General features: G+C 41.7%; 1 protein-coding gene across 2 annotated transcripts in view; it reads left to right on the top strand.

The window, feature by feature from the left end:
* The window catches only part of PRKAG2 (protein kinase AMP-activated non-catalytic subunit gamma 2), a 182,427-nt gene that overhangs the window by 110,135 nt on the left and 50,892 nt on the right, over positions 1 to 21,400 (top strand). For both annotated transcript variants that reach the window (XM_030968488.1, XM_030968498.1), the window contains exon 4: positions 12,183 to 12,397. In XM_030968488.1, coding sequence (XP_030824348.1) covers positions 12,183 to 12,397 — 215 coding nt within the window. The remainder of the gene's footprint in view (positions 1 to 12,182; positions 12,398 to 21,400) is intronic.

Here is a 21,400-nt window from a genome sequence, read left to right as displayed (position 1 = left end):
TGTAATGATAATAGAACTGTTGTGCTACATAAGACAACATTGATGTCTAAGACAACACAGGGCTTAATTTGATTTTAATCTTACCCAGTTTCTGTGCTGGGAAAAGAAAATAAGATGGTAACTGATTCCTCATGTATAGGCAGTTTGGACTTGCCAGTGGTTGATAAGTACATCCCAGTCGAGGGCTTTGATACAGTTGTGGGTTTGGTGCATGGCTATGCAGCTGTCTTCTTTCCTTTTTCCTCCCTTGTGCCCTCAAGCAGATCCTAGATGGACAAGTCTGTCCCACAGCAGAACTTGGGCAATGGTTTCCTGTACACTTCCAGGGGTGAAAACCAGCAATGCCACTGTACAAAGTGATTCTGCTTTGCTCCTGGCCCCTTTCCCACTGCTGCCTACCCGTGCCAAGAGGAGTGTTTGTTCTGCTCTGGAAACCAGTCTGGTTTAGAACTAACCAGAAGGAGGGAGGCTTGAGGTTCTTTGTCATCCACATCACCTTGAGATCTGATTGTGAAAGGCAGAAGAAAGCTGGGGCTTTGTGGATCATTTCAAGGGAAGGGGAGGGAAAGTTCTGTGCCAGCTGGTGTCTAGAGAAAGCAGCCATTTACTGCACTAATGTTCTGCTAAAAGCATCCTCCAATACCAGCTAAGGCAATGGAAATTATACTAGCAAGTGGCCTAAGGAGCAGGAGCAGTCCCACAGCAATTTATTTTCAATCAAACAAGAGCCATGGAGTCATTAGTTATTTCTTCAGAAGGCTTTGGTAGGTGTGCTAGAGAGCACTGAGTTGTCTCTGCCATGCCATATGTGCACAAAAAGATTAATTCCCAGGTTAGCAAGAGAGGAATTATGATGAGGCACAGGTCTGACTCAGACACAGTGGGAAGAGGCAAATGCCACTGGCTGAAGCAGTTCTTGGACTCTTGCTGAATTTTGAAAAGAGCTAGAAGGAGAGATTTTTCTTTCCTTTTAATAAAAAAAGAAAAGAAGGTTAAAAAAAAATTAGTATCAGAAGCAAAGAAATGTCAAATTATGTCTTCTTTCTTTAGCTACAGCTTTCCTGAGGATTTGGAGTACTTTGCAAATATTTAATTACTCGCAGCTCGGTGCCCTTGTAAACATTGCAGAAAATAAACAAAATTAAACTGTGCTGTGAGACTGGCATTCCAGCTGTACCTCTGGTGCTATTACTGGCACCTCTGGAGCCATCCTATTCATTGCAAGAGTAGCAACCTGAGGCTAACATAAACCAATGAATTAAATAGAGAACAGGCCCCAGGGCCTGAGTCCTGACGTCTCTGCCCTGATAGCCTTATATCCTGCTATTCCCAACCTTGGGAAGCACCACAGTGTGATCAGAGCCTTTAGCTGCATGCACAGTACAGCGCACATTCCCCTGGCACCAGCCCTGAAGCTGTCATGCCTACCCTGCAAATAGATGCCCTACTGGTCTTTATGTGCATTAATATTCTGTCTCTCGCTGTTACACAGCGAGTGGATGTACTGTGCAGATGAAATCCCCCACAGGGATTTCAGTGGGGTTCTGCAGACTCTGATTTAGACTGTTCTTTTCATCTACTTGCCCCTCTAATGACATATCTGTAAAATGTTTGGAGCTTTTTTTTCAATTCCACGGGGTGTTCCTCTGCTTTAGTGTGTTACAGAAATAAGATATGTGGTTAAGGCACTGTTTTATTGCAAGCAAATCTTTGCCTCAATTACCTCATTTTTTTTATTTACACTGGATGAAAGTATCATAAATCATAGGTGAAGCAACAACCTACCTCATTCTGCAACCCCTCAAGCAGCTGCTTCAAAAAGCTGACATTTATTGCAGTGATTAAATATGAAATCCCTAAATGTGAAATTAAGCATCAGAGCAAGTAATTGCTTCCAAACTTGTCTTTATAGACTGTGCATGCAGCATTCCTCCTCCCACCTTTTCCCCCAATTTTCCCCCTCTTTTCCTTTGCCTGTCAAAATGCAAACCCTTCAGGGCAGGGTTCTGGTTCCCAATCTGTCCATGAAGAACTTTGCACGCAGCAAGGAAGAAGCAGAGCAGGAGCAGTGATGATGGTGGCCAGGGCGAGAGGCAGAAAGCAGTTCTAGCAGCCTCTGGCAGAGGGCAGGGTGATGGAGGGACAGACAGTGCTAGCACCAAAGTGTCCCTGTGAAAAACACCAATCACTTGTTTTTAAAATTTTAAAAGTTTAATAAAATGGTTATAAAATAGTAATACAATTAGAGTAATGATAATTTGGACAATTTGAATTAGGACAATATGAGACAATAGAAACAAAGAGTTATGGACATCCAGGTACCTTTTTATGGACAGCATAAGTCCAAAAAAGGACACACATTAACAGAGGATTAACCCTTAAAAGCAATAGCCTGTTGCATATTCATCCATCTCATACATGATGCATAAATTCCATACAAGCACAGGATTCTGTCTGGTCATCGTCAACTTCTTCCTCTGAATCCTAACAGCGCCTTAGAGGCAGGAAGTTCATTTCTCCTGATAATGGAGCAATAAATTCTCTTTCTCTGAAAGATTCAGGTGTCCTGTGGCTGCTGTCTCGCTGAGAGTCCTTTCTTTTAAAAAAGTATCCTACATAGCATAGTTTCTATTTTAACATTTTTTATAACCTAAAACTATATTTAACATACTACTTAAGAGAATTAATACAGCATTACTTTCTAGCACAACACACATAATATTCATTTCAATATTTGCGAAAAGCCAGTCATAAAATACACATTTTTCACAGTCTCCAAAGACGGACAACTTGCAGCTTTCTGTAATGGCAGGGGAACACTTAGCTCAGCTTGGCTCAAAACAGAAGAAAGCCTGGGTAGGACAATAGAGGTTAATGTGGAAAGCGCTGTTAAATGCCCGCCTGAGCAGCCAGCCTCTTTGCTAGAATAGAAAACAAAAGTTATTTCATTAAGGGCTCTGAACACCAAGTACCCAGTGAAAGTTTAAATGCCAGGTGGTGTATTAAGTCAGTAAAGGCGTCCCGCTGTAGGCATTGTTCCTCCCAGCAGCCGGCTGTAACCAGCAGCGGCAGCGGGGCCATGTGAACCCCTGCCATGTGCTGGGGGCAGCGGGGATTTGGCTTTCAGCAGCTCCCAGCACATCGATAAGGGCCAGCAGCGACACGTGGCTCGCTCGCCTGCGCTGGCTTTTGCTCATCACTCATCCAGCTGGGGTCAGAACGCAGGGCTTGCACGGATGCCGTGTGTGTCTGCAGTGTGGTTTGAATGAAGAGTCTTGTGGTCTCTAGCTGGTCACTGTGACCCCAGGAAACATTAGAGAGTCTCTTTTCCCAGCCTGGTGGATGAAGAAGGAGTCAGAGCTCTTCATTACTCGGTCTCAAGGTTGTTTATTGTATCTTATCTATAAAATTCTTTCTCCTGTCCTGCCAAGGTCCACTCAGCAGGACAGTTCCAGGCACTCTGCCTGCCCCAGGGCAGTGTTATGTCTTTATACTAAAAACTACATATACAATGTTTACAATCACTTTCCAATACCTATCACCTATGTTAGACAGTGAGCTTCTACTCTAAACCAATCTAAAAGTGCCAACATCACAGCAGAAGATGGAGGCCAAGAAGAAGGAGAAAGGCTGGACATGCCCCGATTCCTCCATCTTGCCCCCTGAACCCCCATTCTAAAAACCAAAAAAAAAAATCTATTTTTCACCCCATGACAAATTCACTATTATTCTACTTAAACTTTCTTGACTTGTAATTCTTCATATAAGGTTGGTAATTGTTTTTTCCAAGGGCTAAATCAAAAGCACGGGGGTCTTGGGCTCTGTGCTAAGGTCTCTGAGCCCCCTGGGCAGGGGTCTCAAATCCTCCAGGGCAGCCAGAGGAATTTCCTGGGTTCCCACAGAAGAGGAGCACTTCATTTTCATTTTAGTGACTTTTTAGATGGGTATCACAGCACTGCCTTTGTTCCAGCCCAGCAGTCGTCCTCAGGCAGCGGCTGCGGGATGTCACATCCCATTACCAGCTGTCCTGGCTCTGTCTGCAGCAGGAGCCCTTCGTGGGGTGGCCCTCCTCAGCTCCTCGAGGGGAGCTGCCTGGCCAAAGTAAAAGCTGATGTTAAAAACGGGAGCACACTCCTGGTTCTAAAATTATTTCAGCATTTATTATAAGACCCAAAGCTCAGGGGGCCCATGGGTCGAGCAGGAGCGTTTCCATCGAGGATGCTGCAGCGCCAGTGCTGGATCTGGAGAGACTTAACACATTATGTTAGCTCATAAAGCAATAAACACATGAGATCCAAGATCAGAAATTCTGATGGGGAGCATCCCTCCCAATGGGCTTTTTCTAGTTCTCCTTGGCAGCAAGATTCAGATTGGCGCTGGATCTTCTTCCCTTCTTGAGCAGCAATGTTCCTGCTGTTCCCGGTGGAGCAGCACAGATTCACTGGGTCAGATGCTCCCTTTTTATACTGTTTTTTGTTCCTTTGGATTGGTTTCTGTTGAGATCCTTCATTTGCATGAAGGTTTAAGGCACTTGATTATTACAGTTCTATCCAGGCTGGCTCTTTTTGCCTGGGTGGAGGGATACACTTTACTTGGGTGTAATAGTGGGGTACTGTGTTTCTTATAACTACCCTTTTAACTCCTTTTACAATATAATTACTAAACTTTTGGTAATTATGCTTAACAATTATCAAGTATTTTACAACAGTTTCTAACCTATTTTTGACCACTGATATCTGCAAACTTCTTGAGCCCATGCTCCGTGGGTGATGGATGCACAGGAGGCTGAAGCATTCTTTGCTCATTTCTGCCCAAACCTCCTTGTCCTGGTGTTGGAACCCAGGGCACAGGGAGTACTTCTCTGCCTGTCCTGAGAAGTCCTGACTCCCAGGGGAACACTGCTTTTAACTTTTGTCCGTGGAGAAACCTTCCAAGACTTTGGGATGAATTGGAATCTATGAGTGTGTGAAATAGATAGCAGTAGAGTTTATCACAGGGTGAAAAACTGAGAGCTTTGGGGTTTTAGTATGGAGGTAGATAGGAGACAAGACGGAGGACGTTGGGTATTGTCTGATCTCTTTCTTGTTCTTCATCTACTCCATTTTCTGCAGTGTTGGTGGCACAGAGTGATTGGTTAGAAAGAACCACAATGCAGGTGCTGCATGGAGAGACAAATAATTAGTTATTGGTAGAAAGGTAGAAATAAAGTACATTCTAAGAGTTAATTGGACAAAATAGCTTTAAAAGACCTTCAATCTGTGTGTCTTGTGACTTTTGGTGCCTTCTCTTTGTACGCTGAGTCTGAGATGTAGACAGCATGCTAAACTTCTGATAAGAGAAAAATAAACAACAACCTGAAGACTGTAAAAACCAGAAGTTCTGCCCATCTCTCATTCCTGGTACAGATCTTTTTTAGGGGTCTCCCCATCAGGGAGATCCATGAGGGAGGTTTCCACATCCTGGTTCTACAGGTTGTTCCCCCATCAGGCTGTTACCTGCTGAGGATCTCTGTTAGTACCTTTCTCCTCTCACTGGCACTTGTGCTGGCAAGGTACACGTTGTCTGTGTTTCTGTCTTGGCCACAGCCATCTGGTGTCTGACAAAGTCTTGGTGCTGAGTCTCTCAGTATAATTACTGTGCCGAGTTAATTATTTGTGCCAGCCCAGGCACTTATTCAGTGACTACCTCAACCATTACCAGGACCTCTTCATTCATCACCTGTCAGGCTGTCGAGCAGCAATGGAATGTGCATTTGGCCGTCTCATAAAAAAGCCATTCTTTGCCATGGAGCTTGTGAGTGATCCCCCTTTTTTTGCTCTGAATTATTTGGCCGTGGTCTTTCCTCCAGTATTTGCAAGACAAAGGAGAAGCATTGGCAGAAAATTAGTAGTTAGAAGCCAGGCTGGTATGTTGCTGCCAATGAGAACTAGAAAAAGCCCGTTGGGAGGGATGATCCCCACCAGGATTTCTGATCTTGGATCTCATGTGTTTATTGCTTTATGAGCTAACATAATGTGTCAAGTCTCTCCAGATTTGACAAATACATTTAACAAATGTAAGATAACCAAGGTGTGGTTCTGGGCAAGGTGGAAGATCCTCTGTCTAATCATCATTGCAGGAGAGATCTTCAATAAACTCCTTTAAGGATACAGCATCATCTTTTTTAAAGGATACAGCCAAGAATTTCTCCTGGTCAGCCTTTCCTCATAAAGAGGCCTTGAGATCTTCAGAAAGAAGAACAATTTTCAAAACTTTGCCAATTAAACTCTTCAGCTCCTGATTTTCTCAGTTTTATGAGGAAAAGGTGTTACATTGCAGATTCCACAGATACAAGTGTGGTTTTGGCACATAAATAGACCACAAGTGGAGTAGAACAGGCTGGATTCTGGATACTAGTGGGGTTTTGTCTTTGGTTTTATAAAGTGAAATAGCATCTGAAGTAAAAGCTGGAGCTTTCAGGGTCAGGTATTTCTATGGCTGAGACCACTGAAGAAGTGGTTTCCTTTACTATGTTCAAACTACTATAAATAAATTAATTTTTTTAGATTTTTTTTTAAAGTCACAAAATTATAAACTTTCCTGTGAAATTTTCAGACAGCATATGACATTTTAATTACTTTAGAGGTTTATTTTTCTCTTCCTCTGATACATGAAAGCATCAGAAATGTGTTTTTGGGAACAAGTAAGCTTCCCATTGAGTGGTGTACCTGCTACCTGGAAATCCTTGGAGCTGTTTCATTAAGATTGAAACAAAAGCCTTTGTTAATGCAGCTGGGATTGATGCTGCTCAGCTGGAACCAGGGAGCTTGGAAAGGCTGGAAGGCCTGGCCATTATATGGATGATGCAGTGTCAGTCACAGATAAAGGCTGTAGGGTTCAAGAATAGGACCTGTAATTCCTATATGGTGGGAAGCACCTGAACTGGTGTGTAAATGACAATGTTAGATAAAATAGGAAATTTCCTGGGCAGCATCCGTGCTATTTTTTGGTACAACAACTCTTCAGATTTACTCTTCGGACTTCATTTATTTTTTTTTAAACTAACGGGTATTTTACAACATTTAGTGCCAATGTCACCAGTACTGTTTGGATGGAAAGAGGCAGTAACCATTTACCTGCTGATGAGTTCAGGGCTTTACTGCCATTTAGTGGCATTAAACCTCATTTCACATCATTTGCATTGATTTGCTTATGTGTCAGAATTAACACAGTATTGTGTCTGAAGGGTGAATCAGCTTAATGAACCAGCAACCAGCTCAGATTCACTTGGGCTGCAGGGTACTTAAAATTCAGCAGCCACAGCCTGCAGCCTTCTCTGTTTCACTGCCAGCTGAGAATGCAAATGAAAGGACTGTGCTGTCCTGGGAAAGAGTCAAGACAAAAAGTGCCACATGGAGACACTGCAAATGGAAATTCCTTTTGGGTTTTGTTTTGGGGTTGTTTTTGTTTTTTTTTTTTTTTTTTTGGTTGGTTTTTTTGTTTGTTTGTTTGGGTTTTTTGGTTGAGTTTTTTTGTTTTACTTTGGTTTTGGTGGGCATTTTTTGTGAGCTTTTTGTTGTTTTGTTTTTTTGTTTTCTGAGAAGTTTCACTCTAAATGGTAAATGAATATGTCCCTATATATAAGCTTGGAAAACTGTTTTAGCCACAGCTTTGAGTATTAGCAGTGTTATGATTTGTTTGATCAGGTACAGGATGAGAGAATACTGAAGTGTGATTCGTAGGGAAAGAGCAAAGAGTGATTTAATTTTCATGGCCAGTAACTCTCTCCAGTTTCAGCAACTGAAGTACACAAACGTAAAAGTAAAAATTTGAGGCTGCTGGCTCTATCCTTAGGGCCCTCAATGGGGAGTGTGACTCTGTCACTGTCCCCTGAAGCCAAACGTCTGTAAAGGAGTGTTAGCACATCCCTGAAATCCCTTCCACCATCCTATGGGGGCAGGTGGCTCCAAGGGTTCATGGGGGCAGCAGCTGTTTTTCTTTCTGGAAAAGGGCTGATGAAAAAGGAGGCTTTGGCAGGAATCACTGGGCTGTGAGCATCCTGCCTCCCAGAAACCACCAGATGCATCCTGCCAGGTCAGGCATGAAATGTAGGTGACAGAACTCATTGTGGGTGTCACCCTGGGAATGTAGGAAATGTAGGAGGGCATCCACCCTTCTTCTCTTGGGAGTACATGGATAACAAAGCAGCACTTCATCCTTTCCTGTTCTGTAGCACTGGAGGGCTGGTTTGGATCAGAGTGCCCAAGTACGTGGCTGAAAAACTAAATGCTGTGCAAAATAAGGGCTTTATTTAAGATAAATTGTTGTAAATACCTAGAGAAACAAGGGAAAGGAGCAACATTGGGTTTGTATGTGCCCAGCTCGATACCAGCCAGTGCTGGGTGTGACTTGAGCCACAGGTGTGGGCACTGCCATTCCAGCAGCACTTCCTTGGGGCTTTTGCATCCAACCCATGATGTGTGGCTTGATCCCAGCTGAAGTTGCTCAAATAGGGGCACAGAACTGAGTGCTGGGCCATCCCTGTGTGCTGTCCCTGCCACAGGGGGAAGGCAGCTGGAGACAGCCCCATTCTGCTCCAAGTCTGCCATCTAGTTCTGCAAGGATCTCACATACACATTCCATGTGAAGTTGTAATATGAAAGTTGTTTTGAACTACATATTCCTGTAAATCTCATGAATATTCTTATTCATATGCATAATCAGTTATGCAAATGTTAGTGCTTATGATTCATCAATTTGGAGACCACAGAGTTACCCTCTTTATTTGCACTTGTTTTGTCCTGAGAAAGGTAATGTGAGAATGAGTCAGAACACAGCAAAACTCTCAGGTTGTTTCAGAACTGGATAGGGTTAATCAATAGGAAATATAGAATCATGGAATCATCAAATGTTTTGGGTTGGAAGAGACCTTAAAGATCATCAGTTCCAACCCCAAAGGACAAGCCCTTTTGTTAGCCAGAGACACAGCAACCGATCTGCTAGACCGTTTTCTCTCTTTCTAATTTTCTTCTAAAATTCTTTTTTGCTATAAAATAAGGGACAGCTACTTATTTTCATAACATGAAAACACCACATTTTGTTCACATTGTTACCAGAACTAGTAGGGTTTGTAGCCAATGTCAAAGTTTGTTTCTCCCCCCAAATCCTACATACACACTGAATTGTTTCAGCTCCATTATAGAAGAATCCTGAATAGTTGTCTGGTTTTCCCTGCTTAGGTGTTTTAAGTACATTCTCCCAAATAAACTGGTTTTAGCCATGGGATAGAGTTGTATCTTGTCTCTTCACTGAATTCCTTCTGCTGTAGTAGAGCAGGGCACCCACTGCAGGTACAGATAACAATATATTTACACCAGTGCTGCTGCTTAGTTGTCAGATCAATAGGACTAAAGTCAATACAAAGTCTTGTTACTCCTGAACTGATTTGCTCTGGAGATATATTACAGATTTTCATTCTTTGATGTGGAAGGCTTTTATAAAGCTCTTTTCATAGGGTTTAGGGTGTTAGGCTGTATGACAGCAGCCAAAAATATTTTGTGGCAATATTTGTAAAAAATTTAGCATTTCCTATGTGATTATGACTTCGATATCAGTATTGTACAAATGTAAATAACATAGATACCCCAATAATACTCTGAGGTAGGCTTATAAAAGACGGAAAAGCTTAATTACATTAATTTCATCAAGTACCCTGCAAAATAATTATATTTTTCCCTCCAACTCTGTGCAGAAACTGAGTCACAGACAAATTGAATCTCAGATGTATTAGGGTCTGCCTCACAGCGAGTACTTCATGTTTGAAGTGCCTGGTTGAAACAAACAGTTCTAAGGCTCAGAGTGCTGGAGTCACAGATGCTCCTCATCCATAAAAACTCATGCCAAGCATCCAAGGCTGACATCCAAAAGGAGATTCACCACCAGGGAATGTTCTTGTAAGATAGAAACCAGGCTGTCTGTCCTGCCTGGGCTGTGACATGTCTGTGATGAGGTGACAGGAGTTTTCACAGGATGTAAGAGGTGTTACCTCTGTGGTCCCCTTTGATCCAAGTGTCCCTGTGTCCTACAGATGTCCTCTGCTCTTGGCAGCCTTGCTGGGCTGCTGAGTGTGTGGTTTCTGTGTGTCTGGTAAAAGCTCTTCTGGCAGAGCCTCTCGGAACTGGAAATGGTTCTTGTGGACTTGCAGAATACATTAGCACACAATGAACCCATCCCAGCAGCAAGACTTTAAGATCTAATGGTGTTTTTCTCCCTTTTAGTGGTTTTCCATTTGCATTGATTGCAGCTATCTCAGCTCCCAGTCTGAGCACTCAGGAAACATTTGTTCCATAAAAACACAGAGGAGCATCTTCCCCAGAACTGCTTATTTAAATTTGTCCGCAAGCAAAAACTGAACAGGCAAGTCAGGTGTCCTTTGAGTCCTTAGGGAAGGGGAACACACTCTCCAGTCCCCTGAAATGAGCAGGGCTTGAGGCCATTCAGAATGCCAGGGGGGTTACTCTTGCCTCACTCCATGGCATGTCACATCTGCCAACATCTGTACCTGCCTCCAAACCCAGTCCCCTTTGGGCCTGAGATATTGCTGCTTGACTGGCAGAGCTGCAGGGCTCCTTAAAATTCAAATTAAATGGAAGTCCAGCTGCAAGCTTGGAAAAGGACCAAAGACAGGGACTGAGTAGGGGGTCCTTTCTCATTCCAGCAAACATAAAGTTTATCAGTGAGAATTAAGATTTTCTTTGAAAGAAATAAATACAGTACTCTGTACCACTAAACCCACTATTAGTAAAACATATTAGAGCCTAATTATTTTGCAGGTTTCCTGTTGAGTGACTCTATTATTATAGAGTTAAGTCTCTTATTATGTAAAAGCCATCAAGAAAAGTTGTTTTCAAAGACAAATAATAGGTAAAGAACAATTACACCTATTGCATGTTAATTCCTTTAAACACAGAATATACCAACTCTTCTCCAGCTATGTCAGGAGTAACAGTTTCTTCAAGTAATAGATCCCTCCCTGAGTTATTGGATGTCCAGTGTTCCAAGTCTGGGAACTTAGGAAAAAACCTCTGGTGCAATAATCTCTGGTGAAGCCCTGAAAGCTCCCACCAAGGAGCCAGACTCACCATGAAAATGAAACATTGTGTTCCCAAACACTCCTTTGAGTGGCCTGGGCTTTTATGCTCATTAATCTGCTCTCTTTTGATGGGCTCGAGTCCCCTTTGGACTAACTGATCATCTACACAGATCTATGGAAGCACAAGAAATGAGCCAAATTCAGAGGTCTTACAGCCCACTGAAAAATACACATCCCAGTTCAGCCTCATGGTTTTTATGATCTAAGTCTGTCCTGATTTGTGCTGGCACCAGAGAACCACCCTTGGTTTGCTGATGTACATGGAACCAGAAACACAGATGTTGGAACCTGAATTTTCTGACTGGTGGTGGATGTCTGCTGGTTCTTATGTGGGTGATAAACACAGTTTAAATCTGTTTGTTCACAATTCAGCACTGCCCTAGGAATGTAACCAAAAATACAGCTGGGGTACATACACGTGTCAAATAAAAACAGGGTGCTCGCAAGAGCAATTATCTGCTGCTGACACTGATTTTTGGCAAAAGGTATGATCAATCTTTCTGCTCAAAGGCAGCTGAAAACAATTTTAGTTTGTACAAAGGCTGTACAAGAGCTTTACAGAAAGCAAACTGAGGCTCAGGAGGAATATGCTCTGTTTCCTTTTTGTCTCTGCTCCTAATTGTATTTTTACTGCGGGCTGAGATACTATTAAAATAATGAAAAATAAGAAAAAGCAACCTTTAAAGGTTTTGAGCCATGTGCCATGAGATAAAGGTAATCCTGAGACTCACAGGAGTATTAAAATGACAGCAATAAAGTAATACCCATGCTGAGTGTCAGTTTAGAAATAAGCAATCAGACAGGACAGTAATACAGGACAAACCTCCAGCACTCCCATCCTGCCACTGGGCCACCCTGTAGTGGATCAGAAAGTTCAACCAGCCTGAAAGGGTTTTAGTGGCAAGGCACAGATTCCCTTTCACAAACAAGGAGGTGAGAGCCCTACTTTTAGTTTGGGGAAATGTGCTGGAAAATACAGGATTTCTGTAAAGCTGAGATCTCCATCTGCTTTTCATCTGAGCTGATCTTTGGGCATTTTTGTTGTTCACAGCCTCTGGCCTCTCCTCTTCTCCATCTACCCCAACACAAGTGACCAAGCAGCCCACGTTTCCTCTGGAATCCTACAAGCATGAGCCTGAGAGACCAGAAACAAGAATTCACTGTTCCTCACCTCCAGACACAGGGCAGAGATTTTCTCTGCCTCCATCACAAAGTGCAGCCAAGCCTCCCATCATGACACCAGCTCCCTGTGCTACCTCAAAACCTGTAAGTAAAGCTTGTGTCCAGTTTTCCAGTGGGAAATGTGCAGGGCTGTGTGTGCACTGTGTCTTGTGTTACAGCTGATGGGCTGCAGTGTGGCTGTCCATACTGTGGGACAGAATGAGAACAAGGATTTTTACCTCAGTTAAATTCAGAGTTTGGCTGAGAGGGCACTGGGAATCCAGAGGTGGTGGCTTCCTTCTGATTTATCTAAATGGTAACTAATCTTTGCACTGCCTTCAAAGTGAGTTTTGCAATGGATTCAGATCCCAGGATACACTGCTGAGATGCCACCCTAGAGGTGGATAAAATTTTATTTAGGATTTTCTTTTATCTCCCTTAAGAAGAGCTGATGAGAGAGTTAGCAGCCAAAGAGAGCATATATAAAAGAAATTCACAGTCTGAGCTGCAGGGGCTCCGAGTTCCTGCTGCCTCTGGAGTCTGAGATGACTGGGACAGCTGGTGACTAATGGCATTCATTGCTGTCACACCTCCTGCCCAGCCCAGAGAGTAGAAAAAGAAGGGCAGCACTACCAGGGCATTTATCCAGCCTCCCACCTAGCAAAGGTGTCTTCATTAGAGTGGTTTCTTCAGCTCCTGCTAGTGCATGAACTCAGCAGTTCCTGGGAGCACATGAACTCCAGCCATTGAGATTCTCCAGTATTGCACAGCTCTGTGCCTCTTCCCTCTCCCTTGGCCAGCCTCAGCCCCAGGGGCTTCACTCTCCTTTTCTTTCTCATCTACCTTTTTACCCTCTTCTCCTTTTGTGTTAATTCCTTTGCAGTACCTGTATCTTTCCATTCCTCTGACTCATGGAACCAGCAGACTGTGATCTGTCACCAGAGTAAACTGCCCTGCATCTGTCTTGCCCAGCTTTTCTTCCTTTTTTTCCCCTTCCAAAATATAAAATCTTCAACATTTTTTGTATCTAGAAATCTAGAACTGTAAAGGGCATACAGGTTCATGAGGTCAGTTGCTCTGTTGAACAGCTATGAGTCCTGTTTGATTCCAGTTCTCAGTAATGTATTTAAAAGCAGGAAGTTTTTCCCCATTTCACTACAGACTCAATCTGCATCTCAGGTTAGGTGCAGTGACCCCAGCATTTGCCATTTCCTCACTGAAAGCACCCAGTGCCCATGAATGAACCTTTTTGTATCTGCATCTCCAGCAGCTCTGCAGGGACATGAGTGTGGGGGCTGGCTTGCTGGAGGTGCATCCCTGGTGCTTAATATGGAAATAATTCAAATTTTGTTTCAATTCCCCTTCCTGGAATGCAGGGAAAAGCCTTAGCACTATTTGCATGTCCCTTTATGATCTTGTTTGTAGCCCTGAAACATTGAGCTCATGTGCTTGATGGGTTTCTTGCTCAGCACAGCCCTTGTTTCAGTCCTTCCAGGGGGTGTCAAACCACAGAAGCAGCACTGAGCACAGTCTGGTTTCACTGTACCTGGAATGAGGGAAAGATGCAGTTAAGAGGCTGTGAAAAGGGAAAACAAGCATGGCAGAAGGAAGGTATCCATTGTAGGAGCTGTCATTGCAGATTTCTTTTGTGTATAACAAAGAAAAAAAAAAAGAAGCAGCATAGAAAAATAAGGCCTGGAGTGATCAGCAGTACATCTGGAATGAATTCAGGAAAAGGGTCAGGTTCCTCAAGATATGCACATTCAGTGTCATCTGAAAAACAGCTTTTAGTCAAAAATTAATCCACTTGGAGATTACAGGTCAACTGTAGTGTCTGTGTTGAAGGAGATTTATTAATATATTGGTTTGTTTGTACATAATAGCAGCTCCTGTGAGATAACAGCCTCACAAGCCTGAGTGGGGCCCCTGGTAGCACCCATGCCTTGAGTTTGTCAGCTCTGGGGTGGGCTTGGAATCTAATGCAAACACACAAACCCAAGTGCTACAAGGAAGTTCTCCTCAGTGTTCAAAGTCCTCCTAGAGCTGCAGGGAAAAAAGACATTGTTATCTTTGCCTGCCTCTTTGAGAGAGCTCCCAAAAGCTCCTTCTGGAGCCCTCCTGGGATCCTCATGTGATGAGCACAGCAGAAAGGGGCCACCTGCAGCAGCTGCTCCTTTTCTGTTTAGCTGCACTTACTGCACCTTGTGGCACACAGGAGGTGTTTGTTCAGCCCAGGTCTATGCCAATTTCTTGAAGTTTTATTGAGGTTGTGGGTGACTCAGCTCTGAGCTGAAGGTTGTCTGGGTTTCTCAGAAAACCACCTTTGTAACTCTGCCCTACATCTGATGCCCTGGTTAGACAGATCTGATTTCAGCCTTTCAGAACTGCTGATGGTTGTGGCAATGACAGGCTGGGAGAGCTGGGGCTGCTCAGGGTAGACAGGAGAGAGCTTCAGGGAGACCTTAGAGCACCTTCAAGTGCCTTAAGGGGCTACAAGAAAGCTGGAGAGAGATTCTTCACAATGGCATGTAGTGATTGGATGGGGGAGATGGTCTTGAGCTGAAGGAGGGAAGGTTTAGAATAGATTTTGAGAAGAATTTTTTTACTGTAAAGGTGGTGAGGCACTGGGCTTGAAGCTGTGGCTTCCCCATCTTTGAAAGTGTTCAAGGATGGGGCTCTGAGCCAAGCTGGTCTAGTGGAAAGTGTCTCTGACCTGGGCAGGGGTTGGAATAAAATGATCTTTAAGGTCCCTTCTGACCCAAACCATTCTGTGATTCTAAAATTACATTTTGATGATAGACTGTGACCGTGTTCACAGGGGTCCGAGGATGAGGGATCTGACTCCATGTTTCAGAAGGTTTGATTTATTATTTTATGATATATATTATATTAAAACTATACTAAAAAGAATAGAAGAAAGGATTTCATTAGAAGGCTAGCTAAGAATAAAAAAAAGAAGGAATGAATAACAAAGGCTTGTGTCTGGGACAGAGAGTCCGAGCCAGCTGACTGTGATTGGCCATTAATTAGAAACAACCACATGAGACCAATCACAGATCCACCCGTGTGCATTCCACAGCAGCAGATAACCATTGTTTACATTTTGTTCCTGAGCCCTATCAGCTTCTCAGGAGGAAAAATCCTAAGGAAAGCATTTTTCAGAAAATATCATGGCTACAATAGACTACAATTCTGTTACTAGAATTTTGTGATGTTTACTCAAGCCTTAAGTGTAGTATCAGCTAATTTCAGGCTTTTTTAGGGGAAACATGTTTCATTTTAAGTTTAAAAAATATCACTGAAAGCTGGTGTAGTAAGTGTTCACTCAGTGAAGTCACTACTCACAACTGAGCTTTGAAATATAACACTGAGATGAAGAAAGAAAAATGGTAGATAGTACATGTGTTTATTTGAGTCAGATTTGGCTCTGAGTATTTTTTTTTCATTTGTTATTCTCAGTGGCCTCGGTTCTGCAGATTACTCATCAGTACTCTGGCCTCAGTCCAGCTAAAGTACTTAAGTAAGTGCATAACTTTAACTAACATGAATAATCTTGTATTCAGTGCCAGCAAATGAAGACACACATCCATGTGGGCTCACTTTCTTCTTTCCCATTCACTTTAAATTAGTGAATGTTTACCTGTCTTTTACCATTAGTAGTATCTCAATGTTCTGTTTGCTTTTTGCTTTTAAAGATACATTTTTCACAAGAAAATATCTACTATAATCATGCTTAGTACCTGATTGCTGCAGCTCTCTCCAGCAATAATTCCCTCTTGCTCTTAACTGAGCCCCTGAGTGTGATGAGAGGTTGGTCCTGTTTCAAAGAACCCAAGGAGCACTCCAGCATATGTGTAAAAACAGCTGAAGTGTGTCTTTTTGATCGTATACAATAATAAATATTGAAGACAAGAACACTTAAAAACTCTGGAAGAGATTAAAAACTAAGTGGCATCCCTGTGTTTGCAGTCAGGTAGAACACTTGTAACATCTGTATTCATAACAAACTCAGGTTAGCCCCTCACAAGTACTTGACTTCTTTGAAAGTTCTTCAAAAGGACAGAATTTAAATTGTGTGGCTGTTTGATTAATACCGTGTCATGCTGATAATTGTGATTTGGACTCCACCTATACTCAACATGAGTAATCTGAGGAAGGAATGTTGGCCACAAGGGCTTGTCTAGAGAATGCCTCTGATATTCTTGACTCTAAACTCCACCTTATCTGAGTAGCAGAGTGATACAGGATCAGACACAGCTACAGATTAGAGGTTATGTAAACAAATCCTGCCTCTTTCCTACTCCTGCCTTGATTTCTCTCTAGGAGTTTAACTTGGGATCTTGTCTATTCCTTCATATTTGACTTTCTTTGAAGTTTATTTTTCAGAAATGCTTAACTCTTCTCTCACTGGGACCATTTTTCTTTGCCTTAAACTGTGGAGCTGGAGGACACTGTGTGCAACACAGGTTCTTTGTTTCTGCTGTTAGATCAAAGGAAGCTCTGTAAATCTATTGTGTTTCACAATTAAGTCAGGAACAAAACTCACTGGGATTAAACTTCAAGTTCATTTCCATACAGAAATATTTAGGAAGGGCTCACCACTAAAAATGTGAAATCTCTCTGTGAAACCTTTGTTTCATGTATCTCCAGGGTAGGCAGATTCCAACACTCAGTATTGCAGTGAGGATTTAGTAGAAATGAAGATTGTCCATTTTGTCATCTTTCCTAGTGCAGCATACACTCCGTTTTTCTTTTTTTTTTTTCCTTTTTTCTTTTTTTTCCTTTGGTTTGGTTTTGGGGGTTTTTGGTTTGGTTTGGTTTTGGTTTTGTTTTGAGGTTTTTTTTTTTTAAATTTTTGTTATTTATTTAAGATTTGGCAAAAAATGATTGTTGTTACATTTATGTTATCCATTTGACCTACTAAAGATCCCCAACTGCTTATCACTAATAATTAACTCTGTAAAGTAATTAATATCATAGCTGCTATGTGGGAGGATACCTGTAGCAGGAGGCTGGTTGCTAGTTATAAAATGTAAAAGCAATATACAGATGTTCTGTATTTCATGCCACAAGACTCCTGCTTAGGACCATTGGAACAGTCATATTCTGATCAGATTGGGATGAAATAAAAAAATCCTTCCAGGATAGAGTTCTTATCCAGTGGCAAGCTCTGTCTGAGCTGTTTTGCAATGAAATCATTAGAGTTTCTTCAGCCTCACTGTACATACTGGAAATACATTTAGAATAGATGCTCCCTCACTTTCATACCTGCTGTGGGACAGTTGTGTCCCTAATTAATCAGATTAGGGACAGAGCACCCAGCTGAACCCAGTAAGGACTCACTGGGGAAGTGCCAGGCTGGTTTCTGGGGCTTGCTTATTCTGTTCTAAACAAATTGTAAAATCTGAGGTGCCACCACCTTCCTTTACACATGCTAGGCACGGATGTGATTATAGCATTTGGTATTTCAAAAGCCTTTTAAGTTTAAAGCCATTTTAATCACATTCCTTTTGGATATGGGAAATAAAAACTCCAATCCAGTATTCTATATGTGGCATCCCCTTCCTTACTGGTTTGTTTGGTGCTTGGAGCATTTTCCTTAGAATAAATGGTGGAAATTACAGTTCCTGCCCAGCTGCTCTGGTCACCCTGAGGTTTTTGAGTTGTTTGAGGTGAGACCAGAGCCATGTCCTCAGACACCCTCAGGGACTGCCACCCTGCAGCCTTTGCAGCACCCAGGTGGCACTTTCAGATACAGAAGGGATCCAAGCTGGGATCCTGACCTCAGCCTCAGTGATTCCAGTGTTCTCAGCTTCCCAAACCCATCATATCAGTTACCACACTCTAGCAAAAAACAAGTAGCAGTTTAATTTACAGTTTAACCAGCAGATGAAACCTTTTTTATTTTTCCTGGTAACTTGTCCTTTTCCACTTTACAAACCAGGCTAAATTAAAGCAAAAATAAGCAGGAAGTGTTCTAAATTATTTTCACACAGATTGCAAGAGAATAAACATATTTATGACATACATTTGGGAAAAAATGTAAGTTGTTCTTTGACAGCTCATCAGGAGAAGAGTTGTTAACTACTTCAGTTGTGCAGAACTGTAATTGTAGTAGGGAGCAGTGGCAAATGGTGGGAAAATTACCATTCCTGGTTTACTCTTGCATTCAAAATGGCTTTGCCTTGATTTGCATTTAGATGGGAATTCCTTCTGTTGCTCTTCAATCCATTAGGTTTTATAAGGTAAGTGGCCTTTTTTTTTTTTCTGAAGTGCTGGGAAGGGCACTCAGTTTTACTGCTGAGCTGTGCAGGTGGCACCCCAGCATATCCATATTAAAGTCATCAGGAAAGAGAAAGAGCAGCCTTGAATTTACCTGGAAATGCCTATTTTTAAATAAAGCACAGGTGACATTTTTGATGCAATGCTTGAGTAAGTCTGCTCCACACAGACCTGTAATTTGCAGCAGGATTTTTTTTTTTTAGGTTGTTCTTTCTATTCCTACACAGTCACCAAAGACTAATATGCAATATTTATTATTACTCAGACAATATTTGTTTTAGAATATTTCTATTTCAGAATTAAGGCTACTTGTTTGAAGAGAGGGGGGAAAGAAAATTTACATTTCTATAGATGGTTTGCAAACTGGGTTTTCTACATAACATACATATAAAGAATTCTCATTGAATTATCGTACTAAGACTATATATAATTTTTCTAAAGACTGGACAAAAATAGAAAAAAAAAAAAACAAAAAAACAAGCCTGGAAGGGACATTAAAAATTCATTTTTCCCTATCAACACCATCAACTATATGGAAATAATAATAAACAAATGGGAGTTTTTAAATCCATTGCTAAAAACCTCCTGTGATGGAGATTTTAGAGTTTTTTCAGCAAAACGTGCTGGTGCTTCACTTCTGTTACACTCAGAAACTTCTCCCAAAGTCCAACCTAAGAATTCTTTAAAGGCTAAGTAGATAACTTCTCATCCCATAACCAGTGGACCCAGAAGAGTTAATCACTTTTCTTCTTGCAAAAACACATCATGTTTGGAGACTGTTGAGGTATTTTCCTTCAGTGTTCCTTTTTTTGGTGTTGTGGTTTTTGGGGTTTTTTTGGGGTGGGTTGTTTGTTTCTTTGGGCTTTTGGGGTTTTTTGTTTTAGTTTGGTTTATTTAGGGGGGGTGGTTGTTGGTTTTGTGGGGGTTTTTTGTTTGGATTTTTTTTCCCCTTTGTAGATGAGGAAACTGGGAAGTTTTCGAGTTCTTCCTTACAGGTCATGTTTTCTGAATGTGTAGATCATTGCTGTTACTTTTTTTTTTTTTGGACTCTTTCAGTTCATTCTTGAGTTTTATCCCTAAAGCTGAATGCAATATCCCAGCTGGCATCTAACCAGGGAATGTGTAGCACAGATGCTCCATGTCTTACCTATAACACATTTGTAAATAGTGTGATTTTTGGTTTTTTTAATTTCCAAGAAACTGACATTGTAGTCTCACATTTAGTTTCACTCCCAAGTCTTTTGCTTGCATGACTGCTGGAAGTCCATCCTTTCCCATTTTATTTTTGCATCTGATTATTGTGTAACACACTCTACTTACCCATATCAAAGTGCATCCTATTTTTCAGAGCACTGCAACAATTCTCAAGATTATTTTAAGTTCTGGGACTGTCCCTAAAAGAGCAGCTTCTTTTACCATTGAGTCACTTTGAGTCATTTGAAAATGTGGTCAGGTTATTCATTATTTCTTCCTTGAGTCATCAGTGGAAACACAGAGTGGTGTTAGACTGAACACAGACCTCTGTGGAACCTCTCTTAAACCCTTCCAGTTAGATAAAGAAATCTTAGTGCCTTCCTTGAGAATATTCTTGTGACCTTTAGCAGTTGTTTCACCCAGACATTCTGGGTGAATCATTAGAGAGGCTGAGAGTGCTTTGGCTTTGGTTGCACTCCTGGACTGTTGCTGCTGATCCTTCTTTCCTGTATCTGCTTAAAATGTCTCTTACACATCTCAGAATCAAACTTACACCAAAGAGTGTAAGGCAAGATGGCAGGAGACTATATAAAATATGATTTTCTGCTGATGTCAATTGTTGTTCACATCCCTGAACCATCCCTATGACTTAAATACTTTGCATGTGCTTATGAAAAGGACGGGATTCCTTCAGTAGGACACAGGACTGAAAGGACTCCCAGATTATCAGAGAAAAGAAATGTAGATTATCAGATAAGCTTTAATGTATTCATTCTAAGTGCATCTATAATTTACAGGACTGATTTTACTTCCACAGAGTATTAGTCATTCCTCACTCCCTTTACCCTAGGAAGCTAAAGAAAACAAAGTAAGCAGTTACCTATTAAAATTTACATTCCAACCTTCCCAGAAATCCTAAAATCTCTCTTGTTTACATCTACCTTTTGTGACTTTTGCTGTTGCATCAACCATGAATTGTTCTTCTTTGTGTCTACAAAGATTGATGGCACTGCTGTATTAAGGTCATGTTGTAGGTCCATGCTTTTTGGCATAAATAACCTTCCTGTAAAAATGTGACAAAGAAATGTACTTGGGCAGTTTTGGGTTTGTGGATATTTCTCTACTAAACTTTTCTCTCTAGCATTTATGTCACGTGGCAATATTTAGGGTACAAGTGCAAACCTTTGAAGCATAATTTGGATAAATCCCTTGGTTATAGTTCAGGAGAACCTTCTGTGGCCGTAGAACAAATAAACAAATAGTCACAAAAAACAGGTAGGAAAAGTTGCAAGATTTAATATCACCCTGTTGGAAATTACAGCTCCTTTTCAATAATTTTTTTCTTTAGCCAGTAATCCTGCTGTAAAATGACAGAAGGAGTTTTTAGAGAGACAATGCTGCTTAAAATATCTTTTATTTTGTCTAATCCTGTCCACAATGAACAGGATGGTGTTTTGACTATGATTTAGGCTGACTTAAGAGTGGGCTGTTCCCAGAAGGTGTGGTCCCCCTGTCCCTCCTGCCCTGAACAATTCCTGTGCCAGTGCTCATACAACTAAGCAGTGAGTTGGATCAGGAGCTGATCTGGATAAAGCCCAATCTTTTCTTTTAGTCCCTTTGGTTTTCAGCTGC

This window comes from Camarhynchus parvulus, chromosome 2, assembly GCF_901933205.1.
Source record: "Camarhynchus parvulus chromosome 2, STF_HiC, whole genome shotgun sequence".
NCBI lineage: Eukaryota > Metazoa > Chordata > Aves > Passeriformes > Thraupidae > Camarhynchus > Camarhynchus parvulus.
The sequence above is the reverse complement of the archived record's forward strand: the minus strand, read 5'-3'. Positions and strand labels throughout refer to the sequence as shown.